This window comes from Xiphophorus maculatus, chromosome 5, assembly GCF_002775205.1.
Source record: "Xiphophorus maculatus strain JP 163 A chromosome 5, X_maculatus-5.0-male, whole genome shotgun sequence".
Taxonomy (NCBI): Eukaryota; Metazoa; Chordata; class Actinopteri; order Cyprinodontiformes; family Poeciliidae; genus Xiphophorus; species Xiphophorus maculatus.
In genome coordinates, this window is record NC_036447.1 from 16168440 (window position 1) to 16195756 (window position 27317).

Below are 27317 nucleotides of genomic sequence, written 5' to 3' on the forward strand. Positions count from 1 at the left end.
ATCTCAGACATTTTACTCACTTACTAAAACAAATGTGCGTTGATTATAATAACACTTGCGTGTTATTATCTTAACATTCTTTTCTGTTCCTGTTTCTTAAATTGTAATCAAAATTTTGAATTCTTGAATCCCTCAGTGGAAAAATAGTTGAGTTATTGTTTCCACATAACATTTATTTGACAAAAAAGAGAAGGTAACCTTGGTACTATATAAAAGCACATGTCTTTCACTGCTTATAATTCAGATCAAGTAACACCATCTCAAATACCAGGTCTTTGATTTTTCAGCACTAAAATGACAATCCCCTTGTGTAACATCATGTTGTTCTTTAAGTTTCCAGCATGGTTTTGACCTATCTACACTCTAAATGGACCTCAAATTAGACTAACACGTTTTTCAACTTTCTTTGAAACCTGTTGGTTACCATGTGTTCCATCTCTGGATAATATTTGCCATAGCAACCATGTGGAACTTGAATGGCAGGTCCTTGTTGTGAGCACTTTGTTTCTGAGGTGTTCCAGTGAAGGGTGCTGTCATTGAGCGGGACCTACGCCATCTCTTTGGTAGCTTTGTGTCAAAGTAACATGTAAGAAGGGTTAAACGTTACTCAGGAAATTATGGTGTTGGAACAGTTTGGGCAACATTATGTGAGTCAGGGTAGTACCATGCAGTCTCTATAGTTGTCTTTATGGCACAAGGTCTTGTGATAAATCGTACTAATGTTTCTTGTGAAAGTGAAGATTGCCTCAGTAGGTGATGATACTCAGCTTCTGTAATCGTGTCACTTCATCTGATGTTGCAAGAGTTAGTAAAATGTGTAACAGGAAGTAGTTATTGAGCAATTGCTCTGCTCTGTTGAAAGCTCAAGATGCGATTGATAGCATATAAGAACAGATTTCAAAAGCACTGAAGGAGCTTCTACCTCTTTGAAATTGCTTGTGCAGCAATATGTTGTCACTGAAAAAAAGAAAAGGTGACAGAAAAAGATACATTCTGTTGGCAAGCACTTTGAGAATGTGGCATCTAGACTAACAAGCTGTTTTACAATTTCTTTATGGAATCTGGACTGCATTAGGTTTAAAATCTAATATGTACTTTGACATAAATGTGACAGCTTCAATGTATTAACATGATAGGAGCTATGACATCAAAGTTCATTTCTAGATTACCTCAAGTACTGACTATCAAAGATATTCATCCAGTTCCATTTGCCTAATCCCAGAGAAAAGGTAATTATATTAAGTTCAATAAGGTCTGTATTAAATGAGTATTAAATCTGTCTGATTGAAGAAACTATAATTCTTACTTTGGTTAAAGGCGTCTTTTTTAGAATCCAGAAGGGCAAGCCTACATTTCTTTCAAAAAAGATAAACCAAACACAAAAACTATTCAACAAGGCAGAGCACTCAGGACATATCCGGTCTCTAAGTATGTGTGTGGATTTTTTAAGTTTCTTCAGAATTGTACTGGGGAAACACCAGTCACCCTCTCTCTGAATAGCAATGAAATTCTTTGTTTTTTGATTGTTTGTTTGTTTTTAACCTTGTAGTGTTTGTTGAGCGGACATTTAGAAGTCTTACAATGCTCATGGGAAAATATTGTTAAGCTGGCAAGAGAAAATTAATTGATTTCCTTTTTTCATTGCTGAGAGAAAAGCAGATGAGAGCACCGTAAAAAAAAAGGAACTAAATTGAATAAAGCCACTGTGGTACAAATAGCTTTAACACTCAGGAGCATTAATCTCTGCAAAATAGCTGAATTATGCAAAACATTTTACTGGTAGTTGAACAAATGTGCATATCGGTTTTATATTTCCCAACACCGTTGGTAAAATGTATACAAAAGCTTTCTACAACAAATGTTTTCATGGGAACTAGGCGATCCCAAGATGCAAGTTTTGGCAACAGTTTTTCTTACTGTGAGCCTTTGAGATTTTTTTAAGCTTCCCTCACCTTTATTTTCATTGTTTATGGCAGCAAAATAAATTTGGGTCATTGTCTAGTCTCCATGCGTTTGAGTCACTGGCTATGTTTTGTATTCATTTCTAACGAAGACTTTTTCTTTTCTTGCATTCGTGTTTTGAAGAATGGTTAGGTGAAATGTCACCTTCACAGATTTGATCAGAAGAAGAAGTACAAATTGAATGTTCCTAGACACTGGTAAATTTAGGAGAGTAAACTTTAGATTGAAAAACAGGCTTTACATATAATTTAAGCAACAGCTAAAAACTTTATTAAAACCATTTAAAAGTATGCAGTGTACATCCACTGTATGAGCTAATCAAATTAAACGGTCAGTTTGTCAAAATCTTCTTGCCACTGAAATAAAAGATGCATTTATTTAAGGACTTTTACACATTTACCACAGTTTTCAAGTAGCTTGAAGGGATTTTCATTAACTGCTCTGTTTTACACTGCCATATTTTAGCCACAAATTTGATATGTGCATCTGAAACCCTAAAATGCGTAAATATACATTTTTAAGGCATCAAATTGCAACATCAATTTCTTTTAAGTTAAGTTTGATACATTGAGCATTTTTATAACAACTGTAGGTAACATAGTTTCTTGATTGTGCTACAAAATGGCACTATGTGACTGGACTGCCTATGTGTTAACAAAATGCATGTTTTGTTAACACATAGGCACAATTCTTACCATTAATAAGATTATTACTTGTCTATCCTTAAACAATCACAGTAATAAATGTAGATTTTTTTTTTATGAATTACAAGTTCTGTTGAAATTTTTATGTACCTATAGTTTGGGGCTTTGCCACAGACTGTTTTAGATTCACCAAAGGTATTTTACTATTTGTTGAAAGAGACCTTTACAAGTAACTCATTCAGCTAGAGGCTCTCTGCATCTACACCTTTCTAGCTAAATCTCCAAAAGGACAAAATTACTTCTTGAATTTATTTTATTATATATATCTCATGGAATTATAAACCAAAATATAATAGAAAAATAGATAAGTGGAAAATTATTCACCAATGTTTTCGTAGAGTAATAGGAACATAATTAATAATACTTGTTGGCAACTAAGATGTTGTTTTGAGTTTGATGATAAGACAAATTTGACATTTCAGTGATGCATCTCAACCAAATATGCAGAAGGGAATAATAAAAAACATTTAATTTGATTTAAATCTCAGTATACTGTAGAATAGGCACTAACATTTTTGCAAAGAAATGTATCCACTTACTGTGAGCTGCAACCTCAACCTTACTGTCAAAATCTTTACATGTACCCTTTACTGGCATTTAAAGGGAAAGTATGAGTGCTCATTATTTTATGCTCCTTCACCCCACAGCTCTCTGTGTTTGAGGTCCATGCCAGTAAAGAAAATAGATTTTCTGTTCCTGTTTGCAATATGAAACACCAAAAAAAGTAATAATAATTGTTATCCCAGCTTCTAAAAATTTACAGCAACTCGTGTTGCTTTAGAAAAGTTATTTTATTATTTTGTTAATATTTCTTTCTCAAAGTGAAAAATAATATTGTTTGCTCTGTGTACAACATATTAAACATTAACACATGACAATGAGTTATTTATTTGACATCGATAAATGGTTCTTCATGGAGAGCTTTAAAAAGTTTGAATCTTTCGATTTTTATGTAAATGAGACTTTTAAAATACAGACACAGACACATAAGAAACAAAAGTCAAATAGATTAGATCGGCTCTTATCTCTTATAGGAAAGCTTTTGTTTCTGCCCATTTACATCACAGTCAAAGATAAAAGCAGACCAGATTTTCTGAAAGTTACTCCCTCAAACTGGCTTTCTGACTCCTCTTAGCAAAAACAGACAAGACAAGTAAGCATTTGTGCTTAGTACTAAAGTTCAAAGGTTAGATATAGTGTGCTTTGATTTGTCCTTTAGCATTCCTTCTCATTATCTTACTGAGAATCACTAAACTATTTACATAAAAAGTTTTTGTTGCTACAGCTTTCACAGCCAGAGTTTTGAGTCAAAGGCATTTTCCTTTAGATTCAAGTGAAACCTAGAACATTAATTGTTCATTTACGGTTTGCAAAATTGCTTTAAAAAGTTAAAGAACTTGATAAGCTAGCTGTAGTAAGAGGCATGTTCAGCAGGTTAAAATGAGACTTCTGGTTGCCCGTTCACCTTTACAATCAAAAAGTTGTAACAAATTTTTATAATTTGTTTTAGTAAAATCAAGACCATTTTGATCTTTGTTTATCCATTTGTAATGATTGCATATTGGATTTTTTGTGCTTGAGACAAATCTGACACATTTAAATTTTGGAATTAGTTGACACCAAGTTGAAGGCTAATACCATGTTAAAGTTATTAGTCACACTTTTTTTCAAAACCAAATTTAAAATAAATTGTATTAGATTGCTTTCTTTAGTATTAACTTATTGTAAAATGTGAGAACACAAATCTTATTTGAAAGCTTAAGTTTGTTTCACCAATATAAGACAATCAAAAACTTGGTTGAGCATTTAACTTCCATGAAATGACAGTATACCAACAACTGAGACCATAATGTTTTTTTTTTGTTTGTTTGTTTGTTTGCTTTGACAAAAAATAGTCCTAATGAACTGTGTAGGATATTGTTTCATCAAAATATTGTTGTTACTGTTGTAACTTTTAAATCTGTTTGTTACAGATTGTTTTTCTCATCCTCTATTCCTCTATCAGTGTTATCTTGCTCAACTACTGTGGGATGTTAAGGTGTTTTTATTTGCAGAGGTCTGGGTCACCTTTTAGCATTTCATTTATATAAGCACAGAAAGACTGCATTTAAACATTGCATTTAAATCACAAGCACAACCAAGGTGCACTCTGAAAGATATTGCCACAGCCATTAAATATGCAGAGCAAAAACCTCCCCCTACTTTATGTTTAATGCACTTACAGTATATTAGACAAAGCATTTCTACTAGCCCTAAATGGCTTCAACACGACTTTTAAACACTTTTTTTTAACATTCTGGTCTTTTAAGTTGTTCTATTTGTTGCTTTGTCAGCATTGTGTGATTGAAGGTTTTCTAATTTTTTGCATTGTAATTTGTTCATTGTGATGACAAACAATTGGAGACTGATAAAAATGATATTTTAATTAATGAAACTGATGTGTTTTTAACTAAATATTGATGCTACATGTGCGTTGTGTGTATTACTTATTTGTTCCCCTGTGTTACATGCAGTGGACATGATTTGAAACATTTTCTAGGAATGGATGGTTACTACCAATGTTTCTGCAAAAACTTTGCTATTGTGGTTACTCCCCTTACAGCTTTGTGTAGCCCTGCAGTCCCCTTGGTGTGGACCAGTGAGTGTCAAGAAGCTTTCAATGCAGCTAAATCTCGTCTCTGCAGCGCTCCAGTCCTGGTCACTCCTGATGTCACTTAGCCATTCAAGCTGGAAGTGGATGGCTGTGCTAAAGTTGCTGGTGCAGTACTACTTCAAGATGGTGAGGATGGAGTGTGTCATCCTGTAAGTTACTTTTCTGCTAAGTTCAAAACTCACCAGATGAATTATTTAAAAGGAAACTCTTGGAATGCTCTTGACCTTACAACACTTTGAGGTGTATGTTGGTTCTTCTTCTCCAGTGACCGTGTTTACTGATCATAACCCCATGGTTGATCCTAGTTGGTAGAGGTTGGTGTGCAGTTTGGTATTATTTTTATTTGTTTATTTTATTTCTTCTCAGGGCTTGGATTTTATGGGAAGTGGTGTTACATACAGTGGTGGCATGTAGGATTTCCCCGCCAGTTCAGGTTTCTGCTGAGCTCCGACAGGTTAAGCAGGTTCAGCTGGTTTCACTCTGCCTCTTGATTAGCAGAGTATAAGGCTAGCTGGGAAACTGAGTTCAGGACCTCTTGGCCAATTGGGCAGCCTGTGTGTGGCAGCTTTGTGGTGCTGTGATGGAGGATTGTTGTTTGCTAGAAACCTTGGTTTTTGTTGTTGCTCTTCCCTTTATTTTCTTTTAGGTTCTCATTTTTTTGACCTATAAGATTTTTTCAGATTATTCTTGAAGAATAAAACTTTAACTTTACCCTCCTGGTTTTGTCTCTTCATTTTTCCCTGGTTTATTTATTGTTACAGGCCCCCTCCAATATCCCTAGATTGCCTTGGGGGTCTAGGCAGTCATAAGATTTTGATTTAGAGCTAAATATGCAATAAGAAACCAAATGAAAGCAACATCTGTTTCATTTAACAGTATATTGAATTTGCATGTTGTTTCTATTTGTTGAAATCAATGGATTGAAGGACATTCAGTTGGTATGTGCTTTAACAATGCTGAACACAGGTGGTCAGGCAACAATTCAGCTAGACAGAGTAAAACGTGTGTCAGAAGCTTGTGAAACGTTAAGCACTTTTTCAGTTATTTTATCATTGGTATTTGCATAACAGAGTGACAGTTACTCCATTTGCACCAGATAATTCAGTTATGTAACCTGAAAGTTCAGTTTTAGACGGCAGACTAGTTTTCTCTTTTGTACAGCAATTTCTATGGTTTCCAGATTAAATAGCATCCAAATCCCTCTCTAAACATTATAGGTCGAGAACAGGTTACATTTAAATGATATGTCATCTCTGTACTTTGCCAAACATGGCACATAACTGTCAGATACTGCATTACAGGTATTGCATTAAACATCAAGCAATTTCCTAAATGATGAAATGAATAGTTTCATAATGTTGCTAAAAGATCAGCACCAGATAATATGCAAATAAGTCATCCTTTTGTTAACTTTTTTGTCAGGATCGGTGTTTTTTTTTTGTTTTTTTTTTTTTGTGGAAGCCTGCTGCTTCCCACTTCCTCCACCAGATGCCGCCTAGGAGCAGAGCTCCTGGAGAGGCGTGGGGTCGAACCCGGGGACACACCTGTGGCGCATTGTCTGACTAATACTGGGAGTATTTAAGAAGCGGCGAGCTGACACTTCCTTGCCTGAGTGTTTGTTTACCTTGGTAACAAATCATTCCTGAGTAGGCCCTCTGAGCATTTCCTGAGATAATCGCCTCCTGTGTTTTTTCCTGTTGTCAGGTTTACCTGGATTCCTCCGGAGTTTTCCGAGAGGAGAGTTCTGTGGGTCGTTTGTCCCGGACTACTATCAGCCGTCAGTTCGCTCCTCCACTCAGCCTGACTTACCTGTCCGCCCTCCAACGGTTCGTTGCCTCTCCACGCCGCCCCTGGGTCCGTTGTTGCTCCAAAGGAAACATCCATCCGCTCCTAGTAAGCCTTTCCCTTCGTCAACATATATATTCATCCACCTCCCTGGATTCGTACATTCTAACAGCTTCTCCTCGTTGACAGTGGCTGAACTGGTTGCCCCTTCCAGACTCCTGCTCCGTGTTTTCTCCCCAACCCTATTCCCTCTTGTCAATAAACTTCATTATTGTTTTGCACACGCGTCTCCTGATTGTGTTCGTGCATGTGGGTTCGTAAACTGGAACCAAACATGACATTTTTACAAGACCGCCCTACTACTCATAGAGTTCTTGCTAAATCCATTTTGTCTGTAAGAAGGGATTTTAATCAAATAACTATGCAGAGAAATAGTTTTGCATTAAAGATATGTGTTGCTTACTCTAAATGTGGTTTGGTGTGAAAAACTGTAAAAAACCATCTTTGTGTTAAGTAATTAACATGTGCTCAGTTTGTTTTGTTGTTCTGGGGAAAAACAATTGTAAACAAAAATCTTGGTTTTTGTTATCAATGTGTCATTCTGCAGTGACATGCAGGTGTTATCTATGTTCTCCATATCTCAAGAGGTATGTAAACCCAACGTGTTGAGTCATGAAAGTCCCCACATTTAAGTAAGAACAGGAAAAACACTAAAGATGAGAGGTGGGAGGTTTACTTTCCGCGTAGTTTCATTACCATAGCCATTTCTTGGTACTGAACAAACACTCCCATTGAATACGTGTATATATACAGAAAACAGTGGCGCTAACTTGCATCAACACAGCAGCTCTTCAAGGAAACTTTGTGATCTCATTAGCAGAGGTAAGACTAATACATTCAAAAGTTGCTGAAAAACAGAAACAAACAAGAATCTTTTATTTGTAGTTATATCAAATGAAATTTTTCCATTTCATTCTGATTCAGTATCTTTCATCAGTTTGTCTGTAAAACGTCTTGTTAGTTATCAGGACAATCCTTTTGAATTGTATTGCAATGAACTAGAACAACCAACCAATCAGTGTTGATTGTTTTTCTCTCTCTTGACATCAAGGTGGATCAATTTTCAACAGCAAAAATGTTGGATTATGAAGTAACTGTGTACACTGCTAATCGCGCCGTTGCCACCACTCTCAACAATGTCTACATTAAGCTGGTTGGCACAAAAGGGGAAAATGAACGCAAGCTGCTGTTGAGCTTGAGAGGAGCTTCAGCATTTGTCAGAGGAGCTGTAAGTCTGAAAGATTGAGCTTCAAATTCAAATGAAGAGCAGCTTTAGACCAAGAATTACAAAATAACTGTCACTTATTTCACAACAGGGTATGTGTAATGATATAAAGTCACCGCATTGTTTTATATATTGCGTCCCGGAGAAGTACAATGTAGGGTCTTGCAAAAGTATTTAAGGTCACTGAACTTTTCACATTTTGTCATGCTACAACCGCAAACTTCATTATATTTAATTGGGATACACCAACACAAAGTAATGCATAATTGGGAAGTGGACAGAATAGGATATACTGTATAATTACAAAAATGTTTTAAAAACAAAATGAGAAAAAAGTGAGTCATGAATTTGCACACTTAAGCCAAAACAACTTCCATTTTTTGTAACTACAGCTGGTATTATTTTAGAGTATGTCTCTGCCAGCTTTACAAATGTACAGGCTGACATCTCTCTGTTCTTATTTGCAAAATATATTTGAGCAAGATACTGTAATGTAGATAAGCATTCATTGAGATAAACCATTCTGTTATTGCTGTGGTTTACCATTGTTGACCTCTTGCTATAAGTATGCACTTGAAGTCTTTTTATGATTTCAAATTGTTGTTTTTATTGTGTTAGGTGGCATCTTTTACAGTTTCCTCCCCCAAGTCCCTTGGAAAACTGGTGCTGGTAGAGCTTGACAAACAGCCTCTTTTGCTGTTCCCAGAAGATTCTTGGTTCCCAGCCAAAGTTGAAGTCAAATCCCCAGAGGGAGACATTTACAACTTCCCCATCTACCGCTGGATCACTGACAGCAAGGTGCACCGCTTCAGAGAAGGAACAGGTCCGTCGAACAGCCGCAAATTCTGTTAAAAGCTTGGTTCTGTTAAACTAGAGGAAGACAGGAGCAAATTAATACCAACACATCATCACATGATTTTTTTCCTCTCTTTTTTTCCAGCCTTGAAAGGGTTCGAAGATAATCATCATCTTGGCAGGGACAGCCGGGAACAAGAGCTCAAGCAGCGTCAGAAAGACTATGGGTGAGAAATCAGAGTGGGAAAAACACATAAAAACCCTTTTCCCTGTCTGAGTTTATATTTACGAGTGCATCTTAATAACTTGGAAGTAAATGTACTTTAGCAATTCAATATAACACTGAAACTCGTTATATTATAAACTTCAAATTTATAGACAGACAGGCCTGTCAAACTACTAAAATGTTTAATCACGAGTAATCACAAATTGAGCACAGATTGTTTTTCAAACGTTCTTAATCTACTTAAGAGAATATTTTGTGCGTTTCCTCCATAAGCATTGGGGTGGGCAAATACACTTCTTTTATGCATATGATTGCAACAATACCAAACATGACAAATATTATTCAGAATGTTCTACAGAAGAAAAAGAAGCTATAAAAAGTACCTCTTCAAAAAATTGTCTGAGGTATTCGTACGCAATTACTCCTAGGTAAGATAAGCGTGTTTACCTGTTATGGTGAAATACTAAGGCTCACAACTCAACAGACTTTAAGTGGAATTAAAAGAAGAACAATAATATAAAGTACACTAAATATAATGTAACAATGTAACACAACATTGCAAATAAATCCCACATTTGTAAAGCTGAGTAACACCATTAGCAATGCCCGCCAGTCGCCATGGCAGCACTTCTTACTCTTAACTCTCCACCAAACAGGCGATAGTGGCGAGCAAGAGGTGAGGAGGGACAGAGGGCTGTGCTTTTATACCAGAAGTGACAAAGTTGTACCAACCCATACTGCTGCAACCAATAGGACAATTCAAATGTCTAAGAACCGTTTGACCGAAGAGACCAGTAGTGTGACAATTTTAAGCAAAATAATGCAGAACTAAAATAATTGCACAAAAATGTCAAAATTCTCACAGAAACATAAAGACAGAAGCCCAGATAGCTTATTTAGATAGGTTATCAGCAAAAAAAAATTGATTTGGGTGTGAGTTTCACTTTGATTACCTTTTTGATGAAATTCTAATTTACTAAGTCGCAAGTGCATATGCTGATGTGTTTTGTATTGAGAAACAAAATGATTTTTTCCATCTGTACTAAAATAAAACAGCATAGAAATTCTATTTTTTTTCTCAGCTGGGATGTGTATGTGGAAGGACTTCCTCACTGCCTAAAAGTAGATGGCCCATTATCTCTACCTGCTGAAGTCAGATTCTCCTTTACCAAGCAGACTGAATTTCTGTTCACAGCAAACACAGGGTAAACTCCTAACAGTCTGATACACACATGCCTTTAATTTGAGAGTTTTATGTCACATTAACTTTTTGTTTTTTCTTAACTAGGCTGGCAGAGCTGAAACTGAAGGGGCTGGCTGATAAAAAAACGAATTGGACGAACATTGATGATATCAACAGAGTTTTTTGCTGCAGACAGACTGATATATCTGGTATTGACAACTTGCACTAAAGTTAATCCTACTAAGCCATGAAACCTGTTAAGACTGGGGTGTGGGTTTAATATTAAGTTGCATTTTGTAAAGTTCCTTGTAAAAAGAACACAGTGACACTTTTGTTTTGTGGTGATTTGGATGAAAATGTAAAATAATTCTCCTTGACACAATGTATTCACAATGTATTTTAGAGTGTTTATGCTTCAACAACAACAAAAAGTGCTCTCATGGCCTGCAAAAAATTCAGCTTGCTCTTCCACCATTTTTGAAGACTGTATTTATCATTTCATTTTTATTTTTAAACAAATTTATTGTGTTTTTGGTTTTTTTTACAGACTATGTCCAACAACACTGGAAGGAAGATGCATTTTTTGGTTACCAGTTTCTAAACGGGATTAATCCCATGCTGATTCGCCGCTGCACCATCCTGCCTGGCAACTTTCCTGTTACTGACAAAATGGTTTTCCCTGATGGTTGTTGCAGCTTGGCAGAAGAAATTAAGGTAATTATCTGTACAAAAAATATATAGCTATTTCTAAGTAGATTTGAGGTTCTTGCATTTTTAAATAAAATTGTTAACATTTTCTTAAAATGTTAAACAGAAAGGCAACATATTCCTTTGTGACTACAAGCAAATGGATGGAGTGAAAGCAAGCACCATCAATGACGAGAAGCAGTACCTGATGGCTCCACTTGTCTTGCTCCACAAAGCTCCAGATGATAAACTCATGCCAATTGCTATTCAGGTGAGATTAGCACTCATATACAGTAATTAAAGTGCACGAATTATTAAGTATTCAATTAAATGTCTGTTTTGTACGAGCCAAAAGATTGAAGTTTGGCAGGAACCAGACAGTCGGACATAACATAAAAATTGGGAAAATATTTAACAGAAAGAACCAGGCTCTTAAGACCAAGCAACCATTGATTAGGTTGAGTTTGGAACCCAAAACATGCACATCAATGTCTAACACTACAGCCATTCAAGATAAAAGTATTCATTGCGAAGTTGCCATTTTCAATCAAGTTCATAAGACAAACATTTTCATGATAACTGCCGGAATGAGGAGGAAGTGAGGAGAAATGTTGTCTGATCAGAGCTAGAAAACCCAACAGAGTAGCTGTCTGGTAAGCTGAATAAGTATCTGGTATTCAGATTATTTTGTGACTAGCATTGTTACTCTGGTGTTAACAGGTGTGCAGGTGTTAGCATTGTTATCAACAGTACAACACACTGTTTTACGCAGCGACTTTGTAAAACATTGCAGCAGTGAATGGATGCAGTCAAAAGTTTTTCTTTTCAATAAATTGATCAGTCATTGTTAGAGGGATTTACCCCCTCACTAACAGGTGCTGTATTTTTGTACTTATGCTCTAATTAACTTAATTCATAACTGTATTTTTGTTTGGGGAAAAGTTTAAATCTGCTGATTTATAAGATTTTCTTCTGATCACTCTCTACTTCTCACACATTAATTCAACACATTCCTGTTAGAGTGGACTTTTTTTTATTTAAAACAAAATTCTTTTTTTTCTTTCTGTTTTAGGGATACATGACTCCAAAGGACCGTTTGTGTTTTTTTTAAAAAAGTGTTTTTGAATCCTGCATATGCTTTTAAAAACAATTGCAATTCATGGATCCTTCACACTATCAACATTTTTTTGTTGTTGTTTTCTGATTCTGAAATGAGACGTTTGCACTTTTAGCAAGACGTTGATGCCTGATGGCAACACTTACTGTGGTGTTATAAGTTTGTGAATTAATCAAGGCAATTTTAAATGTAGAAAGAACAAGAGATTGACATCCAAGTTGTGTATTTTGAAAAGAATTGACATAAGTCGCAAGCCAAATTCCTTTCTTAGAAAGTAGACTTGTAGAAAAACTTGGAAGTCAGTTCACACAAAGATTATAGGTTTATCACTTCAACCACCAGTCTGGTTTGTTCTTTTATCAAAGGGTTATATCTTCAAACACACACGCCCATCTGACTACTGTTTTGTTTAATCTGATTTCAGACTATCAGTGTGGCTTAAGTTCAAACTCTTCACAGAGGTTCTCAAAAAAATTAGTCAGCAGAAAAAATACTAAACAATTTCAGAAACATTGTTCATCTGCATGATTTACCTGTAATCAAATAAATACCTATACTTTATTTAAACTCTGATGTAGCTGAAGCAGAAACCAGCAGAGGACAATCCAATCTTCTTGCCATCTGATTCCAAGTACGACTGGCTGATGGCAAAGATTTTTGTCAGAAGTGCAGATTTCAGTGAGCATCAGCTCAACGTTCACCTGCTGCGCACTCACCTGCTGGCTGAGGTCTTTGCAGTGTCACTGTTGCGCAACATGCCCATGGTGCATCCTCTCTACAAGGTAACTGAAGCTGCAGGTTCCACTGTGTTTATGCCTATACTGACAGATTCTTATGATGATGCAACATGTAAAAAACTTGAGCTATTGATTTGTTAATTTTACTCGTTCTGAAGTTTTGACTCAGAACGAGTCAAAACTTCGTTTTGAAGTTTTGACTCGTTTGAAGTTTTGAAGTTTTGACACCCTCTTCTGGAGGAGAGGGTGTATTATTGTAGTTCAGAATAAGTTTTTTTATTTGCAAACTGTTCCTGTTGTCATAACCAACAGTGTTTTCTCCTTTTTCAGCTTCTCATACCTCACACTCGCTACACTCTGCAGATCAACTTCTTAGCTCGGAAAAGACTCATATCTGAGGAGGGTGTTTTCACCAAAGTAAAAAAAAAACTTTACTCAGAAGGACATCATTATTTTTAATTTTGAATGACAGTGTTTGTCTTTAACTTTACCTTTCTCTAGTTTTCAGCTTCTGGAGGAGAGGGTATGATGACAATTCTAAGGAGATCGCTGTCCTCCGTAACATACAGCTCCCTCTGTGTGCCTGAAGACATTGCTGAGCGCGGCCTGAAGGACGTACCAAACTTCTACTACAGAGATGATGCGCTCAGAGTGTGGGATGCTATCAACAGGTACAATAGGCTATTTCCATTTTGCATCTTACATCATGCTACTTTATCTGTTAACGACAAATCGTCAGATGGCTTATTGTGCAAAACTTTAAGTTTCAGTAGAAACTTAATGTGTTAGGAAGAGAAATGGGTAGTAATTATTTTTTTCTGCCTTTTGTCTGAGGTGATTTTCAGACTGCTTTGTTGTTTATACTGACTAAGGCCTTCCATTTTGGCTTGCAAAACAATCATGTTTGTACAGCACAACATTAATGATTATAATGTGAACCAGCAAAAAAAAACCCTCTCCAGCAACTATAGATGGGTAGAGTTATCCCTGGGGCTAAATAAAGCTTTGTTAAAAAAATCAAGAAAGATTTTAGCGGATTTCAGTTTTTTTTTTTTTTTCTTTAATCCTTTCTCCTGTTGAATTTAAATCAGCCCAAATCAGCCCAGGTAACTTCCTCTGGTAATCATCTTGACTGTTGTCCTGTATCATTTATGGTCATTTTGCCCATGCAAATAATTTGTGGTATTAAAGAAATCAGTGATATTTAAAATATTAGAAATGTAAATTATTAGAAAAGAAAAAAGGTATCATAAATTCAGTAATATTCCTGAAAAAAAAATCATGAAATGAGAAACACACTTTACTCTTACTGGGTATGTATTTAACGTGTTTTACAAAATATTTCTGTGTCTGAAAGATTTGTGCAGGGTATCCTGAGCTACTACTACAAGACTAATGCTGAAGTTCAGCAAGACTCCGAACTTCAAAAGTGGATTTTGGACATTTATGAACATGGATTCCTTTCCCAGCCTCACTCAGGTATACATTAAAGAAAATAATACAGCTTGATAAACATATTACAGATCTGTATAATGGAAGCATTTGGGTTGCAAAGTGATGCTGCTGGTAGCACTGCTGCCTGGTAGCAAGGACGTTCCGGGCCTCAACCCAGAACATTGCACGTTTTCTCCATGTATGAATGGATCTTCTCTGGGTACTCCAGCTGCTTCCTAGAAGTCAATTGACTATTATGTCAATTGACATAATTTAGTCTCTAAATTACCCCTAAATATGATTGTGTGTGTGCATGGTTGTTTGTCTTGTGTGTCCCTATGTTGCCCAAAGACTGCTGGAGATAGGCACCAACCCACCCCAACCCTCACCCACTTACAGACCTACAAGAACAAGTGGTTAGAGACAATCGGTGGGATGGGATGGACGGTTAAGAATTGATCAAACATCGAATTTTTAAATGTTAAGTTTACTTTTTCTAATTCTCAGGAATCCCACAGAAACTTACCACCGTGGATGAGCTCATCAAATTTGTCACCATGGTGATCTTCACCGGGTCAGGCCAGCATGCTGCTGTGAACAGTGGACAGGTAAGGGTTTGGGATTTAGATATGATTTTCTAAGATTTAGATATGATTTGTATTATTTGCACATGAATTGAAGCTCGCTGTGTTATTTCAGAGTAAATGAATACAAAGCCATCAATTGATACTGTATATAATGCTACAAATGCTAGAGCATAATTCAAATTCACCAAACATGGTCTTCAAATCACATAGTTTTTTTGAATACAGACTTTACAGCATAGATAAAACGGATAAAAAAATTGTAATCCTGTAAACACATAATGCAAACACATTGCATTATGAATTAAGTTTATGTCTTAACTGATCTTCTGCCAGGCTCCTATAGTGAGTCAATAAATGCAGGAATAAAAACACCTTTCATGATCCTTCAACGCATGTGGCTCTGATAAGGTATACTGTCTGTGGTATGCAGGGATATTTGTGTCCATATTATTTTTGAATTATCAATATAAATGTGTCTCAGGTCAATACCAAGGAGCACCTTCTACCTTGATTCTATTAATAATGTACATTTGTTAAGACAGGGTAGGCTGTCATATCAAGTTTAATAGATTTAAAGGTTGGTTGTAAAAGAAACAACAACAAACAAACAACCAAGCAAACACTATTTTAAACCATCTAAAGGTTCAAGCAATCATTGCCTGAATCCAGTCAGCAAACTGACTAAAGCTATCAGTCAGACAACTACAACTGTAATTATAACCATTATGCTTTAAAGTTAATAGAACTGTATTTTGAAATTTTGAAATTTTACAAGCAAAAGAAATCAATAACAAACTATAATACTCATTTCTATACTGCAGTTTGACTTTGGTAGCTGGATGCCAAACACTCCAATCTCCCTGCAACTGCCACCTCCAACCAAAAAGGGGGAAGCGACTGAAAAAACAATGCTGAAAACACTGCCAGATGTCAACACCACTGTTCAGGGGATGGCCAGTCTGTGGCTGCTCAGCCAGAAGTCCAGTGACTTTGTGAGTGTTCACACTTCAGTGTGTTTTCAAACATATGGTCAAGCTTTATCAAGAACATTTGAACAGGTTCATCTCAATAAAGCAGAAAATAATTAAAAAGTGAATCCATTTCAGTTATTCAGCTTTAAAACCAAAAACCCATATATCTACAGTTGTAGATTAATTACACAGTCTAATGTATTCAGCGCATTTTGATGAGTATGCCTTACAGCTATTGAAAACCCAAAATTCAGTTTCTTTGAAATCTTAAATATTACATGAGATGGATACATACGGAAAAGGATTAGGGCCACCGAAAAAAGAAAAAAAAGAATTCTGACTTTAATCTCAGAATTCTTTTTTTTCTTTTTTCGGTGGCCCTAATCCTCTTCTGTAGACACAAATGTATTTGTAGTAAGGAAATGTTATGAAGTGGAGCTTGGAGAATAAAGACTGATGATTTGACAGCTTTCCATCAGATTGAAGGAGAGTTCAGTCAATCAATCGATTTTATTTATAAAGCATCCTTCGTACTAAAAGCAGCTCAAAATGCTGTGCAGATCAATAAAACAACCCCACAAAACAAAACAAACAATTAACCATCCCACCCTAAGTTTCTGTCAAAAAAATGTCCATGTATTATTTGGTCTATGCAACTTTGAGAAATGTCCTTTTGGATTTTCTGTAGCTTCAATCCACTGACAAAATGAGCAGAAATAAATGGTTGAAATAGATGTAATGTTTCTTTATAATATATGAGGTTCATTTTTGCAGTGAATGACCTAATGAATTAGGTTTTTATTGGTTTTCTATTTTCTTGAGATGAACCTGTACATAAATAAGGTAAAATGCTACTATGCAACTCCATGACTTCTTCATGGCTCTATATGTTTACACAAGTAGCCTACATTTTTCAAACATTTGCATCTCGGTGGCAGAAAAACTAAGTGTCATTGATTTCATCAGGTACCTCTTGGTCAGTACCCCGAGAACCACTTCAGTGAGGAGACTCCACGGCAGATGATAGAGAACTTTCAAAAGGAGTTGGCAGCATTGAGTGCAGCAATCAAAGAGAGAAACAAGAGTCTGGAAGTGCCGTACATATACTTGGATCCAGAGGAGATAGAAAACAGTGTGGCTATTTAGGAAAGTAAGAGAAGTTTCCTCTCAGTTTTCTTAGTTAATAATAATCCCACACTGATGTGCTTCATTTTATTTTGGGGGCGTATGAGGACATGATAATTATTTTCAATTTTATTTCAGTTTAAATGTATAATGCAGATTTGAGTGCAATGCTATTATTTGGGATGCATGCAGGGATATATGGAGTCAGACGAATGAGTGCACCGACCCTATGGAGTTTGTATTTTCTCTTTTATACATATGGCAATGGAATAATATTCTGCACCAAAGAGAATATCTAACATTGTGTTTTGGAGACATGTCTTGCATAAGAGATATGTTTGCAACAGAAAACAAATCTTCCGGGTTTATGATCAAGTACTAAAATGAAAGTATCAACATTTTAGAAAATGAGTTTCTCTAATTTGTTGCTTAAAAATATCTGTGTAAGAATCTTTGGCAAAGTGCAAATAAAAATGCTTTTAAGCAGAAAACAATTATTATGCATTTCACTTACACTTTTTAGCCAAACAAACAAAATTGAGAAGAATGATTGATTTTGTTCCATTATGAGAAGTCAAGCTGATGAAATTATTTACTGTGTTAAGAGAAAAGCCGGCCAAGAACACATGGCTGGGTTTTAAGAAACAGTCAACCTCAGAAAAGCACAACATTTTAGATAAGTTTATATTTTCTATCAGAACCTAGAAGTAAGGAGACTTTTAATTGTGAGGTAAAACCAGATAAAATAATAAATACTATTTTTAATGGGTGTGAACATGAAAAAAAACCCACCTTGCATTTATTCAGGCTGACAGAGTTCAAATTCAGTGGAAGAAGTGGAATGAGTGGATTCAGAGCAAAGGCATGTGATTTAAAAAAAACTTTCTGATCAAGTACTCAATAAATTCTCAAAAATCAAAAAAATATATATAAAATAAATAAGTTATTACCCTACTAAATCAACATTTTAAGAAAATTAATTTGATAAAATTCACTATATTGAAGTGTATTCAGTTCTTTAATTTTTCTACAGGATAATACACGTAAAGGTGTAAAGGTAAAAGGTAAAGTAAATTTTATTTATATAGCACATTTTCAGCAACAAGGCAATACAAAGCGCTTTACAGGATTTAAAAAGAAATACAAACAAAATAACAAACCAAAGAAAAGAGCAAAAGAAGAAAAAGCTAATAATGTTGATCCAAAGTAAGTAAACTAGATACTCCTATTCAGGGTTGGTAGATTTGTATAAGTAAGTATCCTCTGGTCTAATTCCTTTTCTGGGTTGGAAGAATAGGAGTCTAAAAGGTAGTTGCTAAGGTAGTTTCTCATATTGTTTGAAGTTTGTTTTTGTTACCAATTTCTGTAACAATTATTTTTCTTTTCTAAATGCTTTTTGTGTTTTGGGGTTAGTGTCATACTAGCTCTGTTAGCCATTGTTCTATGATCCCTGTTTCATCTGTTCTTCAGTTCATATTTCTTTAAAGCTGCCCCCAGACCGTAAAAATTCTGTGACTTTTAATTTAGTAAATACAATTTAATTAAATAAAAATAAAAAACAGAAAAACCCTTGATTATCCGTCAGTGGCGAAGTTCAAATGTGCTATCATCAAGGTAAGAGCTACATATGGAGATTTACAGAGGATTTGTTAGGAAAGGACCCAAGCACAGAGATTGACTAGGGTAAAGACAATAGTTTTAATAATGAAAAAAATAAGGAGAACTTACTATGTTCCTCAACTTAGTTTAGCATCAGTATTTCAAATATTCTTTGGTAGGTCACAAAGAGATGCAAAGATTAACAAACCTGTGCAAATTCACAGATGTAAAACATGATTGTATGAGAAGAGCAACCGTGATTAAATTCACTTTAGAGATAAAATCAAAATGCTTCAGTTTTCATGTTTCCATCAGTAAAATCCTGCATATGTAGATGTAAGGATGGAAATTATGTTTGTGACTTTCCACCTGAATAAGCTTTCCTTTCTCACCAGTGTCTCCTGCTGTTTCAGAATAAAATTGCAGTGACTTTATCAAAAATAAATACAGAAGTACTTATTGATTAATTCATTCAGACCAGATGAGATGAGGTTGGTGCTTAGCTGCACTTCCCGATATGTTCTTATTACTTTGTTTTGGAGGTGGAATGATGGGGGGAGGCAGATAATGTGTGTATTTTTTCGTTTTAAATGTTATAGATGGATACTGCAATGAGTATTTTGTTATAAATGACTTGGCAATCTTTTATTTCAATTTTGATATTACAGACAATTAGAACACAAATGTTCAAAATTCTTAAAACAAAATGTTTTGTGTCTTTTTTAGGGATTCTTAGAATATGTTATTGGAAAACTATTTTAATAGGAACAATACTTTACATGACAAAAGTGGAAACATTTTGGAGAGAATAATCCCATAATGGTAGTTTGTAGGGGTTGATATTAAAACAGGGAAAAGTGACAGTTTTTATTTTTATTAAGTAATTGTGTTAGAAATAAGGAAAAACTGAAAAACATTGTCCACCACCAGTTAAATTTATTGATCTTAATTTAACAGTCCACATCAAAAGACATGCACATAAATCACAATTGTCCAAAATAATAATTTGTCTTAAAAAGATTTAATGTATCTTGTGTGGCTTTAACATTTTAAGCAAACAGACCCATCCATCCATCCATCCATCCATCCATCCATCCATCCATCCATCTTCTTCCGCTTATCCGGGGTCAGGTCGCGGGGGTAGCAGCTTCAGAGGCAGCTGGAGATACTGAACTGGAACAAAACTGTAGGTCCAGATTGTGTCAGCCCTAGAGTCCTGATGGCTTTGCAGAGAAGCTCTGAGGATTCTGCAACATCTCTTCAAGCTTAACATGACCTCAGGTAGAACTTCCATTTTTCACTTTTGTGGAAGACATCCTGCGTTAATCCGGTATCATCGACAACTATAAGCCTGTTGTCCTGACATCCCACATAATGAAGGTCCTAGAGAGACTCCTGTTGGCCCAAATACGTAGGTAAACAAACACATCGGGACCTCCTGCTGTTTATCACTGTGGAGTTGATGATGCCATCATACACCTGCTCCAACTAACCCACTGCCAAGATTAAAGTTAGAACAACATATAAATTTCTTTTATCAATAAAGTATTCTTCAGCAAGGTAAAGCATGTTAAGTACCCAACAATATAATTCAGAAAGGGGAAAGGCTATTTTACTTGTGGATTAATTCCCAGAGTTAAAGTCCATCATATCTGTAGTAGAAGTGTGGGACGTCCTCCAGCCCACGATTTGCAATGTCATCAGGTATGCAGAGGGCGGTTTATTTCCGGGCAGTCAGGGATCTTTTTATGATTGTGAACATTCCCTCTCTACTTGAAGCTGTAAACTAGGGAAAATTGAAGTCCCAGTTAAAAACAAATGCTCTTCATGAAATATATATATAAAAAAAGGCTAGCAAGTATTAATCAGAAATGGTTTCTCACCTTTGCCAGGGGTAGTATGCAAAACCTGAGTTGAAGACCTGGTCTATATCATTAGATTCAACAACAAACATATGAAGGACATAAAGAGATACATTTATTTAAAAAAAAATACATCAATTTATTATTGAATCACTAACATACATACTGACTACAGGTCAATTTTACGAGACATGCACAAAGAAACACTTTCTGACCACAAAATAAATGAAGGATCATCAACAATCTAGTTAAAATTTTAATCAAACTGATATTTTGTAACACTATGACATGATGACATTTTTTCACTAACAGATTTTTTTTCCCATTTTATCCACAAACAATTTTCAGTCCTCATGGTTACTTTAATCTGAAGGTGGATTATGAGTTCAGATCTGAGGTGAGGGGACAGTGAGGAGTCCTGTGGGCTTCAGCTTGCTGATCCCTCCATCCAGAATACAAACACGAGAAAAATTCACCTTGACCAGATGTGCAGCAAACTGGGAAGAAGAAAAATATATGCAAAGTCATTTCTGAAATTCAAACAACAGCAATTGTAATTTTCTACTAGAGGGGTAACATCTTTATTGAAATGTAAAACAGAATTTGTAATCACAAATCACCTTGATGTAATATGTTTTTGTTGCAATTATTGAGACACATTTCGATCGAAGTAAAAAAAAAAAAAAGCTTCTCTGCACATAAAATATTTTGTCTGCCTTTTGGATTTTTCTAGTCCAGCTATATTTTAATGTCCATTTGTGGTTATTCAAAGTTTTGGTTACTAATTTATTTTTACTCTACTGATCTAATTATCATCCACTTGTTACCAAAGAGCAGGATGGCACTAATATTACCATATAAGTAAATTATGCATTTTAAATATTGAGTAAAACTGTATAAAATTGTATATAAAACTGTACACTTCATGTACTAACAACACTGCTTTATTCATGTTCTCATAGGTGCATTGATAGAATGTTTCTATAAAAGTCTGTAAAAATACATCTTTTAAAGAAAGTGAATTTTAATAACCATGCCTTACTAATACATAAAGTTTTTAATGTAGTGTGTGGCATACTGATGTATCTGTGGCTCAGCTTGCTCACCAAAGCAGCACTCTTTACAGCATGGCTGATGATCACAATTACGCGGCCTCTGTAGTTCTGGAGGGCTCCTGAAGCAGGACACTGCACAAGTTCACCATCAGCCCCGAAGACACTGTTAAAGGGAATGTTGATGCTTCCTGAAACATGTCCTCTACCAAAGCTGGAGACAGTAGGGTTAAGGAGTGCAATGTTTGGCAGGTGTGCTAATCCCTCTGAAGCAAAGCCTACAACTGTGGTGAACTTTGTTTATCTTTCCCACAATACAAGTCTTTGAATGTTGTGAGCTGCAAATGTTCTTTAGGAACATGAAAAATGCCTTCTTTAGAAAAGAATGAAAAGGATAATCAGTTCTGTTAAAGGGAATGCAGACACCAACACTGCATGAAAGAGGAAAGATAGAGCATTCAAAAGCCAAAACAATGCTTGAGTCCCCTGGTTAATCTTCCTACTTTATGCTATCCCCTCTCCCAGACTGCAGTATTTGGTTGGGCAGCTTTGTGCTGGGCTTACTGCATGTTACAGAATTTGGACGAGAAACTAAAAAAGCTCATCCCTCCTAAATTTCTTTCCACTTCCCCTTCCCAGACACAGAGCCAATTTAGTCTATGATCTTTGTGCGTTTGTAACTCTACCAAGAAACCTAAGCATATCAAAAAGTTACATACATAAGACAAAAAAAGAACATTTGTATGCATTTTTTATGTAAATAATAGGTTTTAAGTCATATTTGTTTGAACAAATGTTTCAGTGAGCCAGTCTCTGGTTTTAGGTAAGAGGTTTCAGACAGGTTATCAGAAAAAGAGATATAAGGTAACATTAACAGAGGTAACCATTGTAACTATGTAGTTCATCACATAAGTAAACACTCAACCTTCAGAAAATAGTGAGGGTGAAGTTGGACAACATATTTTTGTTAGATGGCTGAAAAAAATGTCTTGTTGAAAACATAAAAGCAGAAAGACAGTCATTAAATAATTTGCTTCAGTGTCTGAACATGTAAACTGTTGAGAAATACATTATCAGATCAGATTGGATTGGTAACGGCAGTTATCCCGCAAAAAATAGAAACATCATTCTCAAACCAGAATCCCAATAGCCAACGCTAATGGTAAGTAGCAATGATCCCACATCACCACAAATCATCATAGGGTGACTGTGTTGGAGGCTTCGGTTTCAGATGACAGATTTAACTGGCTGTTTCTGTGAAGAGATGCTTAATGATGTAGCAAGAAGTGAGGGGCTCAGCGCTGTTGTTGCCAGACTGTTTGTCCTTGTATCTCCACAACCTTCACTGGGTCACGCTTTTCAATATAGTAAAACCTACCACTGTATCAGCATCCACTTTTATGTAGGAATTTATGTAGCAGTTTCAGCATTATTAAGCTGATAAACAGCTGAGAAACAAGACCAGTCAGGAATGATATCTATTAAATGGTAAGGATACTCTTCCACATTGCGGATGTCGACAGCAACAATTTTTGGCTTGCCACTTTTATTCCTTTTGGTTGGTCCGGCGAGAGAGAGTTCACAGAGGTCAATTAGATCCTCAGCTGAGATTCGGGGAGACACCTCAGCTTTCAGGTCACACAGCGCCAGGGGCTCTCGGGACTGCAAGAGAGGAGGTCACAGGAAAAGAGATGAAGCAGGATAGAATTTCTGAACGCTGTTATGATGAAAAGCTAATCATTTAGAGATGACGTGAAACCTGCCAGCTTGATTGTTGACATTAAATAACCAATAAACAGGCAATTACATCTTAATGACTCCCATGTTTATCCTTTCAGACGTAAGATTTTTTTTAACAATAGCCCCACATAAAACCACTCTCATTCTCCAACATGAATAAACATTACAAAGAAATTACATTCATAACACCCTTGAGTTGATCATTTGAAGAAAAAAAAAGTGCCTCTCCAAATGCGTAACATTACAATGCTGTAAATGTGGTAAAAATCTGCCATCAGTCTGAAAGGAAGAACCATATAAATGATGCATCAGGACTGAAAGGGTTAAATAATTCCCCTCTGTAATACTGACAGATGAGCAGCAGCCGTGGCCAGAACATAATCCTGTGGTGGGTTTGCTCATGAGCTGCCAAACAGATTCAATGCAGCAGGCAGCCAGAGGCATGGCTGCGGGACCCAGAGCTCTTCTCTGCAGTGGTGGCCAAGTGTTGTACCACCCAAATGGGCTGAAAATCATTCCTTCCTCAAAGGTATCATGTATAAACAATACATCTGTTTCCTGAGTAACAGTAAAGAAAAATAAAATCACAAAGTTTTCGTTGTATTATAAAAGCTATTTTTGACACAAGAGCAAGGAGGGTTACATCAGATTACAGCCAACTGCATCTCCAGCTGGTTAAGATCGTTTCTGGTTTATTTAACTTCTTTTCAAGCATATTTTCTGAATAATCAAATGCATCTCTCGACACTTTCTAAAAATTCGGATGTGGATTTAAAAGAAAAATATTTGAACAGCAATATTTACAATTTTTGTTTCCAAACAACAGCTCTGCAACTTTCAATTTCTGTTTTGAAAAGAAATATATTTTCCCTTGTCCTTTGTATAGGAAAGATAAATCACATTTATTTATTCTGTGCCATAGATGTCGAGTAGTCCAAGATCAAATTCTGTAGGCTGTGATAGAAGGATTGCAGAAGTTTTCAAAAAGGCAAAATGGAAAACAACAACAGGAATGAACACAGTCATGACGTCTTGGGTCTAATTTTATACACATTAAGGGCTTTCAAATGGTTACTGAAGTGATTAAAACAGCTAACTGTCTGACCTTACCTTTATTAGCAGGGAAGGCTGAGCTAGTAAAGCTATATCAGGCAAATTTGCACTTGATTTCTTTTCCTTTAAGTCTTGTAGAAGGTAAACTGATAACGCAAGAACAAGTTCAATATTGGATGGCTATGCTTACTTACATAAAGTGGGTGGAATTAAATGCAATAAATTAATATCCCAGAACAGCAGTTTTCCTGTATGTGTATTCCCACAAAATGTGATTGCATTTATACAACCATCACATTGTATAAATACAGAAGGTTTTAAAACCTTAAAATTTGTTAAAGTTCTGTGCTGTATAATTACAGCATGGTCTCTTGCCACGCTGTAAAAAAACAGTTTGAATAAATGCTAAATCAACCTGTGATTAATGAGTGGATCTTCTGACCAGGATTGTATTGGAAGAAAACAAGCTTATGCATGAGTAACATGGTAGCTGTCAAAAATGTAGTTAGGAACGTTGAGTTTTGAGAAACCTCTGTCTTTAAATACACACATATACAGAGACATATCTGTGGTACAACCTCCTCCATTAATGAACAGAAACAGGGAAAATGCACAGCTTGTCAGGGTTCTGGTCTGATGAAGCCCTGCATGGTTATTTAAATGTCAACGTAAGCAGGGTGAGAGTCAAGGATGGCTTACAGGGACTTTGGCATTTCACTGACGAGACAGTGATGACTCTAAACAGAAATAACAGAATCAGCACAACTGATATGTGCTTTTGTAATTCTAAAAACAAAAGCACATATCAGTTGCCCATACTCTGGTCACACAATATGGGGAAACATGTTCCTTTAAAACTGTGGTCAGAATCCAAGGAAATGCTGAGAACAAATATTCTTAGCTATCAACATCCAGACAGAAGTTAACTATAAAACAGAGGGAGGCTTTAAAATAAAATAAAATTTCCATTTTTCTTTTGTTTAACGTATCTGGCCACACAGAAGTCCTTAGAGTAACATTCAACTTTTTTTTTAATAAAACATATTTCCAATTTTAAAAAGAACACAAATGATGCACCTCAACAGTTCAGTCTGCAAAAATCCTGAATTTTGCTTTTGACATCCCAGTTGTTGGTCTGATCCAGAACAATGACGGGTCAGCAGACAGAAACGAGGCGGATCGGAACCAGAGTCAAATTCCTTGTTTGTCTGAACAGCTTGGCAAATAAAGCCAAGCTGTTCATAATTTAACTATATATAATAACGCTTTAAAATTCAGAAGGAACAAGGTTTTGAATAAACGTGTGACGCTACAGGTATTCTTCAATTCCTAAAACATTCTTGAAGTCAGAAAAAAACCTGCAATATTAGACCAAATTGCACTGGAGGAGGATAGTCATGGGGTAAGGACCCCACCTCATAAATCCATCTATATATAGGTTTTTTTGTGTGTGTTGTTTTGTCATATTCATGTCCAGTTCAGTTAGAGTATGTTAGGACAAAAGTGAAGAAATTAGTTTGGCTCCATCTGAGAAGGAGAGCTTGTTCCCTGTCTAAGTAGTCTAGACAGTTTGAGATGAATATTTTCTCAGAGGAAAACCTGAGAGCAGCGCTTCCTGATATTATAGAGAAGAGTGTGACACAATCATTCATTGCATGTGATTTATCTATTTGACCACATATTTCATAGTACGACAGCAACCCAAGCTTTTACGAAAGCCGCAGTTCAGTTCTACTAAGTTTATTCATAAAACACTGATTCACAACAAATGTCTTGATTATTACATAATAATCTGTGCAATAGGAACATGAAGCTTACAACTAAGATTGGAGGATGTTTATTTTTCTTTAGGTCCGTGTACAGGTTGTCAAAATTAAAATAACTATTTATGATTATTCCCAATTATATTCCCATAACTGCAATATTTAACAGATTATTTTACCTAAAGCAGAAATGCTTAATTAAAAATAATTTTTAAAAAAAATTATGGTATGTGTTTTTCTTCATTATTTGTTAGTACTGTGATGAAGTATTTATAGAAGTATAGATCTTGAGATAAATACCATACATTTGAATTTGAATTGAATTTAATTTGATACCCTGAACATTATGGAAGCATTTTCAGCTTTTGAAATTGTTTTTATCACATGTCTATTTATATGTGTGTTCAATTTGCTTTTAAGCTTTCTTAGGATCATTTCTTGCCTTGAGGATAACATCACCTCTCTCCTATTTCTGGGGCCTGAAGAACGCATCAAATCTTGTGCTCTCTGTTTTTCTAAGTCATGTGTGTTTTTACTCAGGCCTCTGAGACTGTTAGCTTAACACAACACACTGTTGACTGGATGTTTTAAGAAGAGAGGTGAGAAGCACACAAATGCAACAATGGATCAATACTGAAGATCATAAACATAAGCCTCGTCTAAAGGCGAGAGCACAGCAATCATCTGGGAGCCCAGTAAATGATCCGTTTATTCTTTTGTGTGTATGAATACAATCTATCTTGCCAAAAAGTATTTCCTTGTCTGCCTTCACACAAATGTGAACTCAAGTATTATTCCACTTTTAATCCAAACCGTTCAATAAGATCTCTAACCACCCTTTGCAGCTATCACAGCTTTTACTCTTCTGGGAAGGTTTTCTCCAAGGTTTGGGAATGTTTATGAAAATGTTTTGCCTTTTTTCCAGTAGAACATTGGTTATGTCTGATATTGAGGCTGGACAGGAAAGCCTGGCTTTCAGCCTCTCCTTAACTTTATC

At 35.8% G+C, this 27317-nt stretch overlaps 2 protein-coding genes across 5 annotated transcripts in view; one reads left to right on the plus strand and one right to left on the minus strand.

Moving 5' to 3' along the window:
- The first annotated feature begins 6848 nt into the window (after positions 1-6848).
- LOC102234026 (arachidonate 15-lipoxygenase B-like) lies at positions 6849-17748 on the plus strand. 3 transcript variants are annotated; one of them, XM_023334688.1, is made up of 17 exons: positions 6849-6947; positions 7024-7212; positions 7294-7986; positions 8216-8392; positions 9008-9212; positions 9330-9411; positions 10493-10615; positions 10699-10802; positions 11141-11307; positions 11408-11551; positions 12976-13179; positions 13465-13551; positions 13636-13805; positions 14492-14613; positions 15076-15176; positions 15977-16147; positions 17093-17748. In XM_023334688.1, exons 4-17 carry the CDS (start codon positions 8240-8242, stop codon positions 17270-17272), a joined length of 2013 nt encoding a protein of 670 aa, XP_023190456.1. In that variant the 5' UTR covers positions 6849-6947; positions 7024-7212; positions 7294-7986; positions 8216-8239; the 3' UTR covers positions 17273-17748. The 3 variants fall into 3 exon arrangements, with proteins under 3 accessions (XP_023190456.1, XP_023190457.1, XP_023190458.1); XM_023334689.1 differs by lacking the exon at positions 7294-7986; XM_023334690.1 differs by lacking the exons at positions 6849-6947; positions 7294-7986 and having other exon boundaries at positions 6981-7212.
- A 3057-nt stretch (positions 17749-20805) lies between these two features.
- tbck (TBC1 domain containing kinase) overlaps positions 20806-27317 on the minus strand; it is a 34241-nt gene continuing 27729 nt past the window's right edge. For both annotated transcript variants that reach the window (XM_005805750.3, XM_023334581.1), the window contains exons 24-26: positions 23263-23426; positions 21819-21978; positions 20806-21209 (exon numbers count right to left, since the gene is read on the minus strand). In XM_005805750.3, the coding sequence (XP_005805807.1) occupies positions 21099-21209; positions 21819-21978; positions 23263-23426 (435 nt within the window). In that variant the 3' untranslated portion in view covers positions 20806-21098. The remainder of the gene's footprint in view (positions 21210-21818; positions 21979-23262; positions 23427-27317) is intronic.